Source organism: Macaca fascicularis, chromosome 5, assembly GCF_037993035.2.
Source record: "Macaca fascicularis isolate 582-1 chromosome 5, T2T-MFA8v1.1".
Classification (NCBI taxonomy): Eukaryota; Metazoa; Chordata; class Mammalia; order Primates; family Cercopithecidae; genus Macaca; species Macaca fascicularis.
The window spans coordinates 7,907,218-7,924,908 of record NC_088379.1 but is presented as its reverse complement, the minus strand read 5'-3'; the positions used below and the strand labels follow the sequence as shown (position 1 = coordinate 7,924,908).

Below are 17,691 nucleotides of genomic sequence, written 5' to 3'. Positions count from 1 at the left end.
TATTTGGCAGAACATTTGACCTATTCTCACCTATTTATTCTCCTAAGAATAATTTTGTCAATTTTGGGGAACAACCTTGATTATAATTATGTTAAATGTGAACACGAACTTGAGAGGTACTGACATCTCTCTCTTTTTGTGTGCCTCAACCTTTAGTACCTTACCCCATTAATCACCTTAACGACCCTAAGAAGTAGGTATCATTGTGCCTATTTTTATCAATGACTATGGTGAGATACTTCCAAAAGATATCCTTTCGCCCGCTAGGCAGAAGTGACCCTCTCATTGCAAATATGTACAGCCAGCACTCCTTTGGATTTCTTCCATTCAATATTTGTTCATTCACTTGTTCTTTCTTTTTTTAATTCAATAAATATTTATTGAGTGCCTATTATATGCCAGGCACTATTCTAGGTGCTTGGGATGCTGAAATGAATGAACCAGGCAAAACTCATAGTCCTCAAGGAGCTGACATCCCGAAAGAGAGGTGCAGACAATAAACTAGTCAACAGGAGAACAGTAAATGTTTCTGTTCATGACATTTCCTAAAACAGAAGTAAAAAATACAAAAGAAACTGCAGTGAGGTAGGGAATACTGAGGGAGGTGACCCAGATGGGGTGGTCAGGGAAGACCTCTCACCTTCTCCAGGGGAGGGAGGCCTGGGGGATGGGAAGGAGTCAGCACTGGGGCACCAGGGCCAGGCGTTCCAGGCAGAGGAACATCAGGGCAAAGGCTCTATGATAGTAGAGTGCCTGAGCTGTGGGGCACAGCCAGGAACCATATGTGGTTGACACACACTGTGGTGAGGGCAAGGAGAGTGACGGTAGGGAGGTTTGGTGGGAGGGGTGACTGGGATTCTTCTGGGCCATGGTGAGGAGCATGGATCTTATTTCATGCACAATGCGATGCTACTGAAGAATCTAAACTGGGCTTGGGCTGTCGACTTTGAGAAGATAGGCAAAAGGAGAAGAAAGTAATCTCTTGGCCTTGGACCTGTGAACAAACTCAGCACCCTGGAACCAATAGGTTCACACCAAGGGGACACCTACCTGAGAACTGCAGTGGTCTAATCTGTTGTCCAAAATCACCCCTTTCCAAAACCTGAAGTCCCTGGGAGGCCAAATCAGGCATTGGAGGGAAACTTGGTAAACAAAGGGAGGTAGGGCCCCTTGAGCAATGGTTTTTTAAGACTCTGCTGAGGCCTGACCCACTCCTGCCCAAGGAAATGTCTACCAATCCAGTGGGTTAAGCCTTCTTCCACCCTGCCCCACTCATCCCTTCCACTCATACTTCTGTCTTGCTGTTCATGGAACTCATCCTGCTCTTTCATGCGACTGCTGAAGATTTCTGAAATCCTTTCTTCTCCTTATACCCTGGGGAATTCTTGTTGTTCCTCGTATCTATGCTCAGTGTCTTGTGCTTTTCAAAACTGTCCCTGATGGTCCCAACAGGATGGAGTGGATTCTTCTCCCTGACCTTGTGCCTGACTCTGCTGCTGCACCCATCACCCCCTTTTGATGTCTGCCAGGACCTGGGCATGCCTCTGCTAGGCAGAGGGTCCTTGGGAGCAGATCTGTCACACCAGAAGTCCTCCACTCCTGTCAGGGAACTCAGAAAATTTGAGGAGAACAGACCTAAATCGAGTAATGAGAATGTCCCTGTCACTGCTTCCCATGTGTGCACAGGCTGCACCAGCACTGCCAAGGGCTTGCTCTGCCTCCCCCTTTTCTGGGCTGATGTCTGACCACTCACCCCATGTTTTCAATCAGCTTTCATCAGGCAGGATGAGATTGCTGTACAATCACTGAGATCCTGCTTCCTTAGTTACCGTCATGTGGCAATTTTATCTCTACTGGATTATATCTAAGATGCTTTGATTGAAGTTTGGATATTTCCAAACAGCTTAAACAAACATCAACAAACCACATTTTTCTTTCTCCTCTTCAGAACCCTGTAGTACCTTTTCATCGTGTTTGAAAAACTTCCCAGAGCCCTTACCCCAGCCTGTGAAGCCCCCAGCTCATGACCTCTCCTCTGACCCTGGCTTGCCCACTTTCTCTCCTTCCTATACAGCAGTCCAGCCATCCTTGCCTGCCTGCTACTTCTAGGGACTGTGGTGCATGTTTTTGCCAAGGGCCTTTGCACATGCTGTTCTCTCTGCCTGAAATAACCATCCCCCTCATATCAGCATGGCATCTTCTGTCACTTTATTTACGGATCTGCTCTATTATCCTCTTTTTAGAAAGGGTTGCCCTTACCACCCTGTCTAAAATTGCAGCTCCTGTCCCCAACACAATCACTATCACCTTACCTGACGTTTTAGGAAGAATAACTGCCCCTGAAATGTAACTATGTCTTAAATGTTGAACTCTGTATACATTACATGGCAAAAGGGACTTTTTAGATGAGATTAACTTAAGGACTTGAGACGGAGGAGAGCATCCTGCATTATCCAGGTGGCCTTAAATGTAATCAGAGTCCTCACAAGAGGGAGGCATTTGGTTTTCTGTTCCTGTGTTAGTTTGCATGGGGTAATGGCCTCCAGCTCCATCCATGTTGCTGCAAAGAACATGATCTTCCTCTTTTTATGGCTGTGTAGTATTCCATGGTGTATATGTACTACATTTTCTTTATCCATTCTATTGTTGATGGGCATTTAGGTTGGTTCTATGTCTTTGCTATTGTGAATAGTGCTGCAATGGACATCTGTGTGCATATGTCTTTATAGTATGATTTATATTTCTTTGGATATCACTTATAAGTGGGAGCTGAACAATAAGAACACAGGGGCACAGAAAGGGGAACAACAAACACTGGTTGGAGGGAGAGGATAAAAAAACTACCTATTAGGAACTATGCTTACTACCTGGGTGATGACATAATCTGTACCCCAGTGCCCTGTGACATGCAGTTTACCTAAGTAACAAACCTGAACATGCACCCCTGAACCTAAAACAAAAGTTAAATAAATAAAAGGGAATGCATAAGGGTGAGAGAAGATGTGACAACCAAAGCAGAAGTCACAGTGATATGGGATCACAAGCTGAGGAATGCAGACACCTCTAGAAGCTGAAAAGACAAGGAGACAGATTCTCCCTAAGATCCTCCAGAAGAAACACATATCCTGCTGACAGCAGGATTTCAGTCCAGGGAGACTTCCAGGACTGTAAGATAATAAGTTGGTATTATTTAACCTACGAAGTATGTGGCCATTTGTTATAGCAGCACCTGGAAACTCATACACCTGGATTTACTTTCATTCATAGAATTTACCACTTCTTTTTTTTGGGAGGGGGGAGGGGACAGAGTCTTGCTCTGTCGCCCAGGCTGGAGTGGAGTGCAGTGGTGTGATCTTGGCTCATTGCAACCTCTGCCTTCTGGGTTCAAGTGATTCTCCTGCCTCAGCCTCCCAAGTAGCTGGGATTATAGGCATGCACCACCACTCCTGGATAGTTTTTGTATTTTTAGTAGAGATGGGGTTTTGCCATGTTGGCCAGGCTGGCTCAAACCCCTGACCTCAAGTGATCCGCCCACCTCAGCCTCCCAGAGTGCTGGGATTACAGGCATGAGCCACCATACCTGGCCAGAATTTACCACTTTCTATCATTGAACTGCAGATTTGTCTCCTTGCACCAGAAGGTCAGCTCCCCAGATGTAGGTCCATTGTGTGTTTTGTTCACTGTTGGTTTCCAGTACGTAGTACAGGACCTGGAAGACGGCATATACTCAGTCATCATTTCAACAAGTGTTTACCCACTCACTAAAAATGCATTTATTCTCCCCCAAATATTTTTTGAATGAGTGACTAATGGAAGCTTTTCACGGTAGATGCCTGCCGCAGCTCGGTCAGCCCCCTTTCTGTGTAAACTTCAACAATTTCCTGTAGAGAGGGTGATCTCATTTCCCACTCCCTGGGAGATCCCCCTCCCCATTCTCCTACTACTCAATGTAGGTCATTCATTCATGCGTATGTGTCATTATCTTGACTGAGTACTTAACATAGCACCACCTGCCTGGCACCTGGGGTCAGCAGTGAACAGGACTGTGGCCCTTTCTTAAGGGGTCACCTGGTTATCTGGATTATTTCCGTACTAAGGAGAGACAAAAACAAATAATCATCATCATTATGTGCTGATTGTATAATAGTCTTATTCCAAGAAAAATCTTAGCAGAGAGGTGTTAACCTCATTTTACAGATGAAGAAACTGAGATTCTGAGATGTTAAGTGACTATATTGAAGGCCCATAGCTGGACCAGGGGATTGGGTGGCCACTCTTCAGTGGCTTCTGTTTGCTGAGTTGGCCTTTTGCTATGTCACTGTCTGTGGCCCTCACCCTGACTTGTGGATGCAGGCATCACTACCCCCATTTTATTCAATGGAAAATGAAGGCTTGGAAGTTAACTTATGTACTCAGGTTCACACTGACTCAAATAGTGGGACTGGGTTTAAACCTTTGTTTAAACCTTTGTCCAGGAACACCAAACCCTCCTTTTCATCCATGACCCGACTCTCTCCCCATCAACAGATAGGACCTCTCTCTGCTACAGCCCAACAACCCATACCTCAGATGCTTACAGAATCAGGCAGGAAACAGAGATGCATAAACTGGGCCAGGTGTGACAGTGGTGAATCAGAGAGAATGTTGTGGAAGGGCATCATCGGCCCACTTTTTTTTTTTTTGCAAATCTTCCAATTTCTTGTGGTTTTAATGTGTTCCCCAAAGTTTATGTGTTGGAAACTAAATCTCCAATGAAACAGTGTTGAGAGGAGGGGCCTAACAAAAGGTGATTAGGCCATGAAATCTCTCCCCTCATGAAGGGACTGCTGTCATTATCCTGCGAGTGGATTAGTTATCATGAGAGTGGAGTTACAAAAGCAAGCTCAGCCCCCTCTTGCTTGTTTGCTGTCTTGTACTCTCCTGCCCTTCACCTGTGGGATGATGCAGAAACAAGGCCTTCATCAGATACCAGCACCTTAATTTTGGACTTTGTAGCCTCCAGAACTGTGAAAAATAATTAAAAAAAAAAATTACCCGGTCTGTGGCATTGTGATAGCAACACAAAACAGACTAAGACATGTCAGAAACAAGAATTTTGGGGTGACATTTTATAACTTTTAAATACTGTAACTTCCTCAAAACAATTTTAATCAATGGACTAGCTAGAGTAAACACACGCATGACCCACCCATGTGCAATCCTGTGCCCAGCATCAATTCTGCAAGGAATGAGCTGCAGGTTTCAGGTTTTTAGGAGGGCAGGAACGGGATGTTTGCTTACTTTTCTTGCTTGATATACACAGTGCTTGAATGCATGTGTTTGTACAGGATGTGGACTGTGGTTTACTTTCCATTAGAGATTGTTTGAAAGAATTACTAGCCATCTTGAAAATTCACTCTTGGCTGTTTGAATAAACAGCTTCATGAATATTGCAGTGTTGAAAGCGTGCTATGAAATTCATTAGAAATAACTGGTCTAGTGGAAATGAGAAAAGAGCCCACTGGCATGTAAAGTAGGACAACCAGAGTTACCCAGCGTGATCAATCACGATCAGTAACTAATTGGCACTAATATACTTCTAGATTTATCAGTCGTGGAATATTTGGTCATGATTTAATCAGACAACTGTTGTATCACAAGGGTGAAATATGAGGAAAAGCCACTAGTATGGAATAATATTCATAGTAATACCTAATACTTGTAGTCATTAGTTCATGCTTGGTACTATTCTAAATGTTTAACCTATATTAGTTAACACACCGTGTACAACACCATAAGGTAGGTGTTTTATTATATCCATCATATAAGTGTGGAGGCTGATGCACAGAGAGCCTAAGTGGCTTCCCCAGCATCACCCAGCCACTGAGTGTTGGAGTGAGAATTCAAATCCAGGCAGCCTGGCTCCTATGTTGTTGTCCCAGATAACTCTTGTTCTTTGGCATCTTAGTAAAATCTCAGTAAGCCTGGAAATTTAACAATAAAATAGCATTTACTAAGCCACTGCTATGTGCCTGGCTTTGAGTATCAGAAAAGAATGTTTCTGGCTTCTAATAGTAGCCAGCCTGACCCACTGAACAAATATAATTGTTTTGTTATTTTTTCTAATATATTAAGTCCCAAGGTAAGTGGTTGCTGGCACGTGTTCAGAGGCTCACAAGGAGGAGTGGCTTCCCTGCATCTGTGTTGGTCTTTTGCTCATGTTTTTGGCTTTATAGTCACAAGACGGCTGTTGCAGCTCCAGATATCACGTCCACATTTGAAGGCAGGAAGAAGCGGGAGGGTGGAAGGGCTGCTCCAGCTCAATGTGCCCCTTTCGTCACATACACAAAAAATACTTTCCCAAAAATGTCTCCATCTCATTGATTAGATCTCATTGATTCGATCTGGATCACAAGGTCACTGCTGGCTGCACAGTGGCTGGAAAAGTGGGGAATGCAATTGTCCAGCTTAATTAGATCGGTAGTTCCCAAAGTGCAGCCCCAGAACCCTCAGCGTCACCTAGAAACTTCTTAGAAATGCAGATTCTCTAATGCCTTCTTAGAAATTCAGGAGCCGAATTCAGGAGGTGGTACCCACTGATCTCTTAACAAGGTTCCAGGTGATTCTGAAAACGCCACTGGATTTGATCAATTATGACTTTATTGGGGATGGGCAGCTTATCATTCATTGCCTGGGGCTGGCCACAGTGATCCCTAAGGAGAGCTGGGGTTTTGTTATCAAGAAAGAAGGGAGAATGGAGCCTGGCTGAGCAAATAATGCCCCCAATGTGTTGTTCCATTTTCTTCATGATGCCTGGCAAGGCAGGTGCCACTGTCCTTGTGTTTTTGGCAAGGACACTGACACTCCTTGTCTTTGCCTTTGCAGCAATTTGTTGCCCATTTCTATCCTAGTGGTACACTTTTAGTGGTGTCACCCTTTGCAACTCTCTCTGAGTCTGGTGGTGAGACACCACTTTTCAAGAATATACTTCACCTTCAGTCCAGTCACTCTGCCAGCCCAAGCAGTACTTGTGGCTTCCTCAGATGGAATGGGTTCATGATAAGAAACCAAGGGTGCCAAACTAGTTTTCCCCAGACTGGGTAGTTTTCAAGGATACAGAACTTCCCATGCTAAAACCAGGAAGATTCCAAGGAAACCAGGATAAGATGGTCACCCAAAGAAAACATTCTTCAACCCTCTCACACCCCCGGCTAATTCTTCCTACTCTAAGCAGGCAACCTCACGTGACAGTGTGATTCTAGGACCCATTATTGGCTTGGCATTTTCATTGACTGAAGCCGTTTTAATCTGTTTATCAGCCAAGTGTTAACTTGCCACTTATTCGAAGTATCTTTTAGACACTATTATGTAAGTATCAGTGTAGTACACTCCAGGGAGATGCCAAATAAATAGGAACCACAGGCTGTGTGCTCAAAGTCATCTAGAACCAATCTAGTCCAATAAGCAGACAAGCATTCATTAAGTGCCTTTTGTGCCCCATACATTGTTAGTTTCCCCAAAGGAGCCCACAATTTTGTAGGGGATATGGATGACATGGGTGAGTGGGAACATTTACAATGTTATCACACTAATTGTTAATAATGGCCTTTGGTGTTTGACCATTAGCCCAGTAATTAACACCTCCCTCCAGTTAGGAGATAAGACAGAAGAGGAGGTTGATAGAGAACCAGCTCTCACCTCTACAGCAATAAAGCTGCAGCCAAGGAATGTAAGGGAGGCAGTAATCATGCGCTCCCTAATGCTGAAGCCCAGAATTAGCTGGACTTTCCCACCTGGCCAGTGCTGGATCTGGACCCCACAGACCTCTCCACATGACAGCTGGTCCTGAAAAGCTTCTGGCAAGAAGGAGCAGAAGAGAGGCTGCTCTCTAAAGTCAGACAGACTCCACAGAGAGGGCACCGTGAGCATCCATATGCTGGTGCCATTCCTTTTCCAATTCACCACTCGGATAACTTGCACCACCTTGGATGGGAGAAGAGGCCACGGATGTGTGGGGCAATATCCCAACTGCAAGAAACCAGAAAAGAGGGCGGGGATTACTCCTCACCTGCTAACACAGAGCTAGCACTTTTTGAAAGCTTGTGGTATGCCAGGCATGATTCTGAGCTCTTTATGGAAGGTAGGCCGCATTTTCCCTATTTTACAAATGAGATAACTGAGGCACACAGAGGTTAGATGATGCGGCTAAGGACACACTGAGTAGAGCTGTGTTGAGGACCTGAGCAGTCTGACTCCAGGGAATGTTCTCCCAGACTGTTAGATGTCTACAGAAGGTTCAGAGTTACCTCTAAGGAAAAAAATCGTTAGTTGGGTGTTGGGGAAAATCTTCCCAAGAGAGCAAGCGCATGAGCTGCATGTCAAAGGCCAATGAAAAGTTTTCCCCAAAATAAGGGGTGTTGGTTCATGGTCTTGCAGGCAAGGGAAACAGCAGCATGAAGATATGGCAGCGCGCCGCAGCATGGTGCCTTCAGGGAACCTGTGATGCTCATTGCTGATTTGAGGACCCGACAGTGGTACCTGCCCTGTGGGGACCTCAGGAGCTTCTCTACAGGACATCTGCATTTCCCAGCATGCTGCTGGTTACATAACAAGCTGCAGTGCAAGCTCATTGCTTTTTTTTCCTCTTCTCTGACCTTTGGTAAATGAGTAAGAGGTGAAAATATGGAATCTCTTTCTTGGCAAGTTATCCTGAAAGGAAATAAATCTAAGTCAAAGAACCAAGGTTTTAGTAAATTAACCATTAACTCCGTCTCTCTATTCTAAGCACGTTAGGCATTCGACCACATGCTGTATTCTGACTTTGGCTTGGCAGGGACACAACTCAACATAATTATCCTCCATTGCATAAGTTTAATATACAAGGAACTAATTGTATTCATTTACTTCCTCACATCCTTGCTTCCATTATGTGGTGAACTAATCAATTCACTTCATTTTTTTTTTTTTTTTGTAAATAACATGTCTTTTCTAGTTATTGGAAACTGGCTGTAATTCAATCTAATTCAAAAATATTTACCGAACACTTATTATGTACCAGGAGTTGTGTTTGGCACTATGAATATGGAGATTAGTTCATTCAGTCATTCCTTCTGTTAATGAATATTTATTGAACACTAACTGTGTACTAAACACTGTGCTGAGTGCTAAGGGTACAATAGAAAAAAATAAACATGGCCCTTGAACTCAGGGAGCTTAGAGTCTAATAGGGAAAAGTGAACTTAATGAAATATACAAAGGTAAAATTATACAAAGTGATGTATTTTGGGGAAAGTTCCACAGTGCCATGAAAGTGTATCGTCGGGAGCCAGACCTAGTCTGGAGGGTGAGGACAGCCTTCTGGGGATGCAGAGAGAACAAGGGTAGGGCAAGGAGGAGAGCACTCAAGGCCTGGGAGTGACTGTTGTCACATGTCTGGCATTCAGTAGGTGATGGGAGTGAGCAGGGAGGGGAGGCAGGAGAAGCAGCTGAAGCCCTGCAGCCCTGGGGAAGGATTTCCTTTTTCCACTGAGAGCAATGGAGGGGACATCGGAGGGGAGGAAGCAGAGGACAAGCAAGATCACTCAGCTCCTCACACATTTCCCTGAGTGGAAGAGTCAGGTGAGGATACTGGGAGGCCACCATAGGGGTCCAGGAGACAGAAGATGGTGGATTAGACCAGAAAAGTGGCCGTACGGCTGGACAGGTATGAGATACTGTGCAGAGACAACATGGAGCTCCCCGATGAAAGATCGGACATGGGGTAAGGGGAGAAAGGAGTCAAGGATGAGTCCCATTTTTTAACACATATAGTGCCCGTGAATGTTGAGACCACTTATCTTGCATTCTGCTTTGGATCTGTTGAGTTCACAGTGGCTTTGGAACCTCCATGAGGACCTGTGGCAGGCACTGACACATACAGTCAAGGCTAGAGACACCTTGGAGAGCCACTGCCAATTAGATGGTCATTGCAGCCTTTGGAGCCCATGACAAGAGAACGGTTGTAGGACAAAGGCTTGACAGACTCTAGTATTTAATGCCTGGGAGGACAGGGCTGAGTGTGCATAAGAAAGTGAAGCATGAAAGGGATAATTGAGAGAGTGGACAAGTCAAAGGAGGGGAGGATGTCCATGGGATTTACTGGCAAGGCCATGCATTGTTGACCTGTCTTGGTGTAGGGAAGCATGTAGAAGCCAGGCGGAAGTGGGGTGGAGAGTGAAGCAGCAAGACTGCAGAGCCCCATCAAGAAGTGTGGTGTGAAGGAAGGCTTCAGATGGACAATATGTGTGCTGGGGAAAAAATGGAATGTGCTGCAAATTCCCTTGTGGATCCCTTCAAGGGTGGACAGCTGCTCTGGCAAGTATGGCGCACCTGACCCAGGAGCCTTTGGAATAGGTGGGTAGGTACATAGGTAAGGATATTCAAGGAGCAATACCAGGTTTAGCAAATCTGACTTGTTTCCTTTTTTTTTTTTTTCTTTTGCAGTCAACTTTGACCATTTTCAGATTCTGCGGGCCATTGGTAAAGGGAGTTTTGGAAAGGTAAGAATATAAATGTCTAGACCACTGGGCTTAAGTATGTGTGTATATTTGTGCGTCTGTGTGTTGGTTGCTGGGCACTGGGAATGTTCTGTTTGGCAGTAAGATTTCGACTTGACAAATTTGAAATGTGAAAGGAAGTCTGAATAGTTTCCTTTGGATCTGGTGTAATTTTTTTCTGAAAATTAAATTACCACAACAGCCCTGGTTTAGGTGAATTACAGTGGTAATTATTTCAAGATTGCCAATGCCATTTGTTCCTTGAGAATCTAAATGAGGAAAGTTGAAAAAAGCCCATAAACATCACAAAGGCAGCTGTTTCCAGCAACATAGACATTTGTTGTTTTGGAAAGTTCATATTTGTGATCTTTGACTGTTTTTTTTTGAAAGGGTATAAAAGACTAGGAGAAGATGGCAGGAGTTTTTAGAAAACAAAAATGCTCCCCCAATCAAGCCCCAGTCTGTTCCCACATACTCAGAAATTTTTTTTGGCAGTAATTTCTTTGAGTACCTATTGAATGCCAGATATTCTGTTATGTTTTTTCATAGCTGTTGTTATTTCCATTTAACAGATGGAAAAGCTTAGATGTAAAACGTAGTCTCTCTAACTCAGAAAGATGGAGCAGGTTACCCTTGGCCACACAGGCAGAAGTATCAGAACTGGGATTTGAACTGAAGGCTGACCAGGGACCTCCTATTTCAGCAACCCACACTCTTGATTAGACTATTTAAAACTCATAGAGCTAAACTGAGGCATGTGACTTAAGAAGTTAGATAGACCCAGACAACTTCCCTCCGTCCTTCCCTGCTTCTATTAATCCAATCCATGCATACTAATTGAATGCAAACCCTGTACCAGGCACTCTTTTAGACTCTCTTGATCAGTAGTAACCAAAACAGACCCAAGTGCCTTTTCTCCTAGGGCTTACATTTAAAAAAGTGAGAAAGATGAGAAACAGATAATCATATACCTTTACGGTACATCAGATAATGATAAGTACATTAAAATACAGTAAGGTAAGGGGACTACGGAGTTATAGGAGAGCGGCAGGGAGAAGTTGCTGTTTTGTAGAGCCGAGCTATCATTAGGGTGGCCACTAACCACATGTGGATATTTAAATTTAAATTAATTAACATTACGTAAAATGATAACAATTCAGTCCGCAGCACACTAACTGCATTTTAAATGCCCAGTAGCCACGTGTAGCCAGTGGCTACTGTATTGGAAGCTCAGGTTATAGAGCATTTCCGTATCATAGACGGTTCTGCAGGACAGTGCTCTCACATGGGGTGTCAGGAACATCCTTGATAATAAGATGACATGTGAGCAGGGCCCTGAAGGAAGTGAAGGAGGAAGACAGGCAAGTTCCAGGCAGAGGGAACCTCAAGTGTACATTCCGTGGAAGGGAGTGTGCTCTGTGTCTTTGAGGGGTTTCCAGGCAATGGGAGTGGTACAAGGTAAGGTCAGTGAAGTCGGCAAGGCCCAGGTCTTAGAGGACTTCATCCATGTGGTAAAGGCTTTGGTCATTTCATGGAGTGAGAAGAGACGGTTGGGGGGTTCTGGGGGAGGAGTTGCATGATCTGTTTGTAGAAGTTCATAGAAGTTCACTTTGGCTGCCTTGTGGAGAACAGCCTGGGAGTGGCCACAGCAGCAGCAGGGAGCCCTGTGGGGAGAGGAGGTGGTGGCCTGGGGCATGTGGCGGTGCTGGGGGTGGTGAGAAAGAGTCAGATTTTGGATATATTTTGAAAGTGTCCCCAAATCAAGTGGTCAATAGGTAGGGGGTCTCTGCAGTAGCTCAGAGGCTGTCTGATGTCATCACAGGTCTGGACACTTTTCATCCACGCCCTCCACCTTCCTCAGTGGGATGAGACTTTCTCCTCAGGTTTCGTATCTGATGGTTTAGAGGTTGCCGATGTGTATCACATCTTCACACAACTGCTCCTCACTTGTGCGACTTTGTTAGAGAAGGACTTCCCTCCTGGAAACCTCCCAGCCAACCCTTGTTTCGTTGGCTCTAATTGGTCACATGACCACCGCTTGCTACTGAGGGAAGCATCTTCCATTTTCAGCCTGTAGCTGGGAGACGAGCTCTTCCAGTAGAGAAGGGCAGGAGGATAGTTTGGGTGGACACAGAAAAGTGCCCTTGGGAATGTCTGATATACTAACTATCCTTTTGCCCGCTGCTTGGGGAGCAAAGTTGAGTAAGACGTGGTCCCGACTGACCAGAAACTCGTCGTTTGATGGGGTAGACAGTTGTGTGGACCAATATGTTCAATGGTCAACTCTATTCCTGGGAAAAATCTCTTCTTCCGTGGGGAATATTTTCTGATGATTTCTGCTTCTCTTTTGCTTATGTGGACCTTCTTACAGAAGCCTCTCCAAACATGACACATTTGGGGTTAATTCACTAACCAGAATGGTATTGAGTTGTGCCACATTCTGCAACTTTAATTTGTCTTTTCCACACAATCCGGACTTCACCGTAGGCACATAGACGCACCACAGAGCTTCCTGCCTTTTCAGAATCTCATTCCTGAGTTCCTCTATGTGCACATTTAACAGTGTTGGTCATTCATGTTGTCAGGTGAATTGGGTCACTGGATAATTTAACAGACATTCACTGGGCCACCGAAGGGGCCATGTGCTGCATTAGACTCTGTTTTCCTGGCAAGACTTGGAACTTGCTGAGGGCAGAAATCTTGTTTAAAAATCAGACATAAAAAACAGTAAATTTTGTTACAGTATATGATGGTTAATTTTATGTATCAACTTGGCTAGGCCATGGTGCCCAGATGTTTGCTCAAACCTCGATGTAGATGTCACTGCGAAGGTGTTTTTTTAGATGAGATTAATGTTTAAATCAGTAGACTTTAAGTAAAGAAGTTGACTCTCCACAATGTGGATGGGCCTCATCCAACCAGTTGAAGACCTTAGGAGAGAAAGGCTGACTTCCCTTGATGAAGGAGGAATTCTGCCTCCTGGTGGCCTTCGGAAGGGAGTTGCAGTATCAGCTTTTTTCTGAATTTCCAGCCTGCCAGCATGCCCCGTAAAAGTCAGAAGTCAGATTTGCAAGCCCCTACAACTGTGTGAACCAGTTCTTTAAAATAAATCTGTCTTTGTCTGTCTGTCTATCCATCCATATTCTGTTGATTCTGTATTCTGGAGAACCCTGACTGACACATGGCATGCTAGTGGGACAACAAGAGCATGTGCAGGCTCCAGCCCAGGTAGGGAAAAGGAGGATTCTAGAAAGAGCCAAAGAGAAAAGAGTTCACATGTACAGCAAACTGTATGAGTTTAAACCTCTTGTCTCCTTGGTGCTTTTGACTCTCTGCAAGTGATTATTCAGAAATCGTGTTGTATATCTGACAGGTGCCCCTTTGGATCCTGGTGAGCTTCCCATGCCTGCTTTTATTCTGGAGCCCATGCATCACACCAGCCCCTCACTTCCTCCTTCTCACACTTCCTCATGGGTCAGGAAGGGAGGATGTTCAGTTCTCCAGCCCTGGATTGTATGGTGAAGAGTTGAAGTTTCCCTTGTATGGTGAGAGGAGCCACGTAGTCCTGCAGACTGATAAACCAATCTCAGGACCAGTTCACAGACATACCTCTCAGCCCTTCCTCCTGCCTCCACTATGTTCCCATAGGCATTTGCTCCCAGCCTACTGTCCTGTCTGCTTGGCACTCACACTATCCCTGAGAATTCCCTGCCTCCGGCCAGGCGCAGTGGCTCACGCCTGTAATCCCAGCACTTTGGGAGGCCGAGGTGGGCGGATCACGAGGTCAGGAGATTGAGACCATCCTGGCTAACATGGTGAAACCCTGTCTCTACTAAAAATACAAAAAAAAAAAAAATTAGCCGGGTGTGGTTGGGGGGGGCGCCTGTATTCCCAGCTACTCGGGAGGTTGAGGCAGGAGAATGGTGTGAACCCAGGAAGCAGAGCTTGCAGTGAGCCGAGATCACACCACTGCACTCCACGCTGGGCAACAGAGCGAGACTCTGTCTCAAAAAAAAAAAAAAAAAAAAAAAAAAGAATTCCCTGCCTCCAAACTGGCCAGCATGAGGACCCGGACTCTAGGTCTCCTATTTCCTTTCTTACCTGCACTTCCTAAGTGGAAGGAAGTGCCAGACAAAGTCAGGACCAAGCTCCTAGAATCCCTAGAACTCCAGGACCCTGAGGCTGCCCAGTGGTCCCTGCTGCCCTCCCAAAGGGGGACCCAGGTGCTCCCACTGCCTTCTTTTTCTCCAGAAGGTGGATCTTAGCAAAGCTTCCCCTTACTTTGTCTGACCTTCCGTCATTCATGCTGGCTTCTTCCTCCATTAGCACCCGTCTAAAAATGTGTCTCCAGTGAGTAACTTGTATTTTGAATGTCCACTCCAGCCTCCACCAGCCAGGATGTTGTGATGTCAATGACATTTTCCCTCTTGAAGCAAGTTTGCCATCTGTACCTCCACCTACTCCCCTGACCCAGCTGGAATTAGGCCTCTACCTTCAGAGTGGTTTCCAGAGGAGTGATCGGTTAGTCAGTGTTTAAAAGGAGTAGCTCATTCTTACATAATATCTTGGGCAGACACAAATTTCCCCTGGGATAGTTACCACCACTGGGAAGTCAGCTCAGCAAGTGTTTATGAGAGTGCAAGGCAGTGTGGCATAGCACAGGGAGCAAGCAGTTTGAAAACTAGACAAACAAGGATTCAAATGCCATTCATGCACGCACTTTGAGCCTCTGCGTCTTCACATGTAAAATAGGCATATTGATGTCTTCTATATAGGGCTGTTGTGAGAGGTTAATGAGATGGTATAGTAGAATGCCTAGCACAGAGTCCAACCTGATATTCAATAAATATTGATTCTCTTGTTGCTTAAGGCTCTTTTTCCCCTACGCAGCAGGGAGTGAGGAAGGGAGACTAACTGAATGTGCTTTTTGGCAGTTTGTGGCGTGAAGAGTTCTTGCTTGGAGGGGCACTTGTCTGGACACAAATATGGTACTGGGACAGGCAGAGCTGTTGTGTATACTTAAGTTCCCAGAATATCTCACCATGTGACATATGTCACTGCTGATAAACGGTGGGATAAGGCCTAACAAGACTCATGATCTTGCATGATACTCATTCTTCTTGGAAACTGTACAGCTCTGGGCTTAGCACTGACATTGTCTTTGTATTTTCTCTAAGTCTGTGTCTTTTCTGGTTATTGGAAATTTGTGTGGAGTTGATATAAAATCAGGCAGCTTAGGTTCATTTGTTAATTCACTCATTCACTCATTCATCCATCCATCCATCCATCCAACATACGGAGGACCAGTTTGCTCTGGGCCCTATTCTAGGTACTGAGGTTACAAAAATGAACCAGATATGATGCCTGCCTTTGAGGATCTCTCAGATACATGCAGGAGGCAGAGAAATAAACAGTTAACTGTAGTCCACTCTGAAAAGCATGGTAGGGGAGGAACGCTTATGGTTTATGGGTGTACAGGGTTGGAATGGAGGATGCCTAATTCAAACCTCAAAAGCTGTGATGCCCTTGCTGTCAAGGGCAGGGTTGACTGGATACCCATATGATTTTTTCCCATCATTTTAGTATGAAAATGTGCAAACACACAGTGAAGGTGAAAGAATTTTACAGTAAGCACCAGTGTCTTCCACCTACATTCCCAATTAACATTCTCCCAAACTTATCTTATGAAATACCTGTCCTTCTACCCACACATCAATCCACTTTTGATGTAAAATGTACATACAACAGAATGCACACATCTTAAACTTACATTTGTTGACTTTTGAGAAATGCATGCATCTGAGTAACCTAAACCCATACCAAAATATAGAATGTCACCATCCAAAAGTTCCCTCTTGACCCTTTACAGTCAAAACCTATCCCAAACTCAACTATTCCATCCATTAAGATTAGAGTTGACTGTTTTAAAATTTTGTATAAAATGAGATCATACAATATATAGTCTTTTGTTTAAAGCTTCATAATGTTTTACATTTTATATAATTTTTTTCAGCATAATGTTTTTGAGATTCATTTGTGTTGCTTTCTATCAGTATTTTGCCCTTAATGAGAAATAGTATTCAATCCCAGTAATATATCACAGTTGGTTAATCCATTTTCATCATAATAGATTCCAGGTCTGCTTCCAGTTTTGACTATTTTGCAAAATGTTGCTATGAAAATTTGTATAGAAATCTTTTTGTGGACATATGATTTTATTTCTTTGGGGTAAATGTCTAGGATTGGAATTTCTGGGACATAGGATAGATGTGTATTTAATTTTATACAAAAATGCCAGAAGATTTTCCAACGTGTCTGTACCATTTTATTCTCCTACTAAGAGTTCCATTGTTTCATATCCTTGCCAACATATCATACTATCAATATTTTTAACTTTAGCTATTCTGATGAGTGTTTCGTAGTATCTCAATGTGATTTTAACTTACATTTCCCTGATGACTTATGACAATAAGCATTTTTCCATATGCTTAATGACCAGTTATATATCTTAATGGCCAATTACAGAAATTTGGTAAACTGCCTGTTCAAAACTTTTTGCTATTTTTAAAAAAATGGGTTGTTTGTCTTGTTATTTAATTGTGGGATACATATCTGGATACATTCTGTCAGATATGAGACTATTTTCAACAAGACTGGTTTACCTGTTAATTTTATTAGTGGTGAGTTTTGATACATGAAAGTTTTCCATTTTGGTAAAATCTAATTTGTAGAGTGTTTTTGCTTTTAGGGTCATTGTTTTATGCAATTTGTATAAGAAAACCTGGCTCACCAAAACATATTCAATTCACAAAGATATTTTTCTGTGTTTACTTTCTAAAAGTTTTATAGTTTTAGCTTATAAATGTGTTTCTATAATTCATTTTGATTTGGTTTTTTGTGTGGTGTGAGGTAGGGTCAAGTTTTTTTTTTTTTTTTTTTTTTTTTTTTCTTTTTTCTTTTTTTTTCCCCCTAGTGTGGACGTCACTTTCTTGAAAAGGATTTTTTTTGTTTATTGGATTGTGTACTAGGGTTCTCTAGAGGGACAGAACTAATAGGATATATGTATATATGAAGGGGAGTTTATTAAGGAGAATTGCCTCCCATGATCACAAGGTGAAGCCCCACGATAGCCCATCTGAAAGTTAAGGAGCAAGGAAGACAATAGTGGCTCAGTTCA

The 17,691-nt window shown here is 43.7% G+C and overlaps 1 protein-coding gene across 7 annotated transcripts in view; it reads left to right on the top strand.

The window, feature by feature from the left end:
- The window catches only part of STK32B (serine/threonine kinase 32B), a 408,290-nt gene that overhangs the window by 78,991 nt on the left and 311,608 nt on the right, over nt 1-17,691 (top strand). For all 7 annotated transcript variants that reach the window (XM_005554457.5, XM_005554455.5, XM_065544765.2 and 4 more), the window contains exon 2: nt 10,462-10,517. In XM_005554457.5, the coding sequence (XP_005554514.3) occupies nt 10,462-10,517 (56 nt within the window). The remainder of the gene's footprint in view (nt 1-10,461; nt 10,518-17,691) is intronic.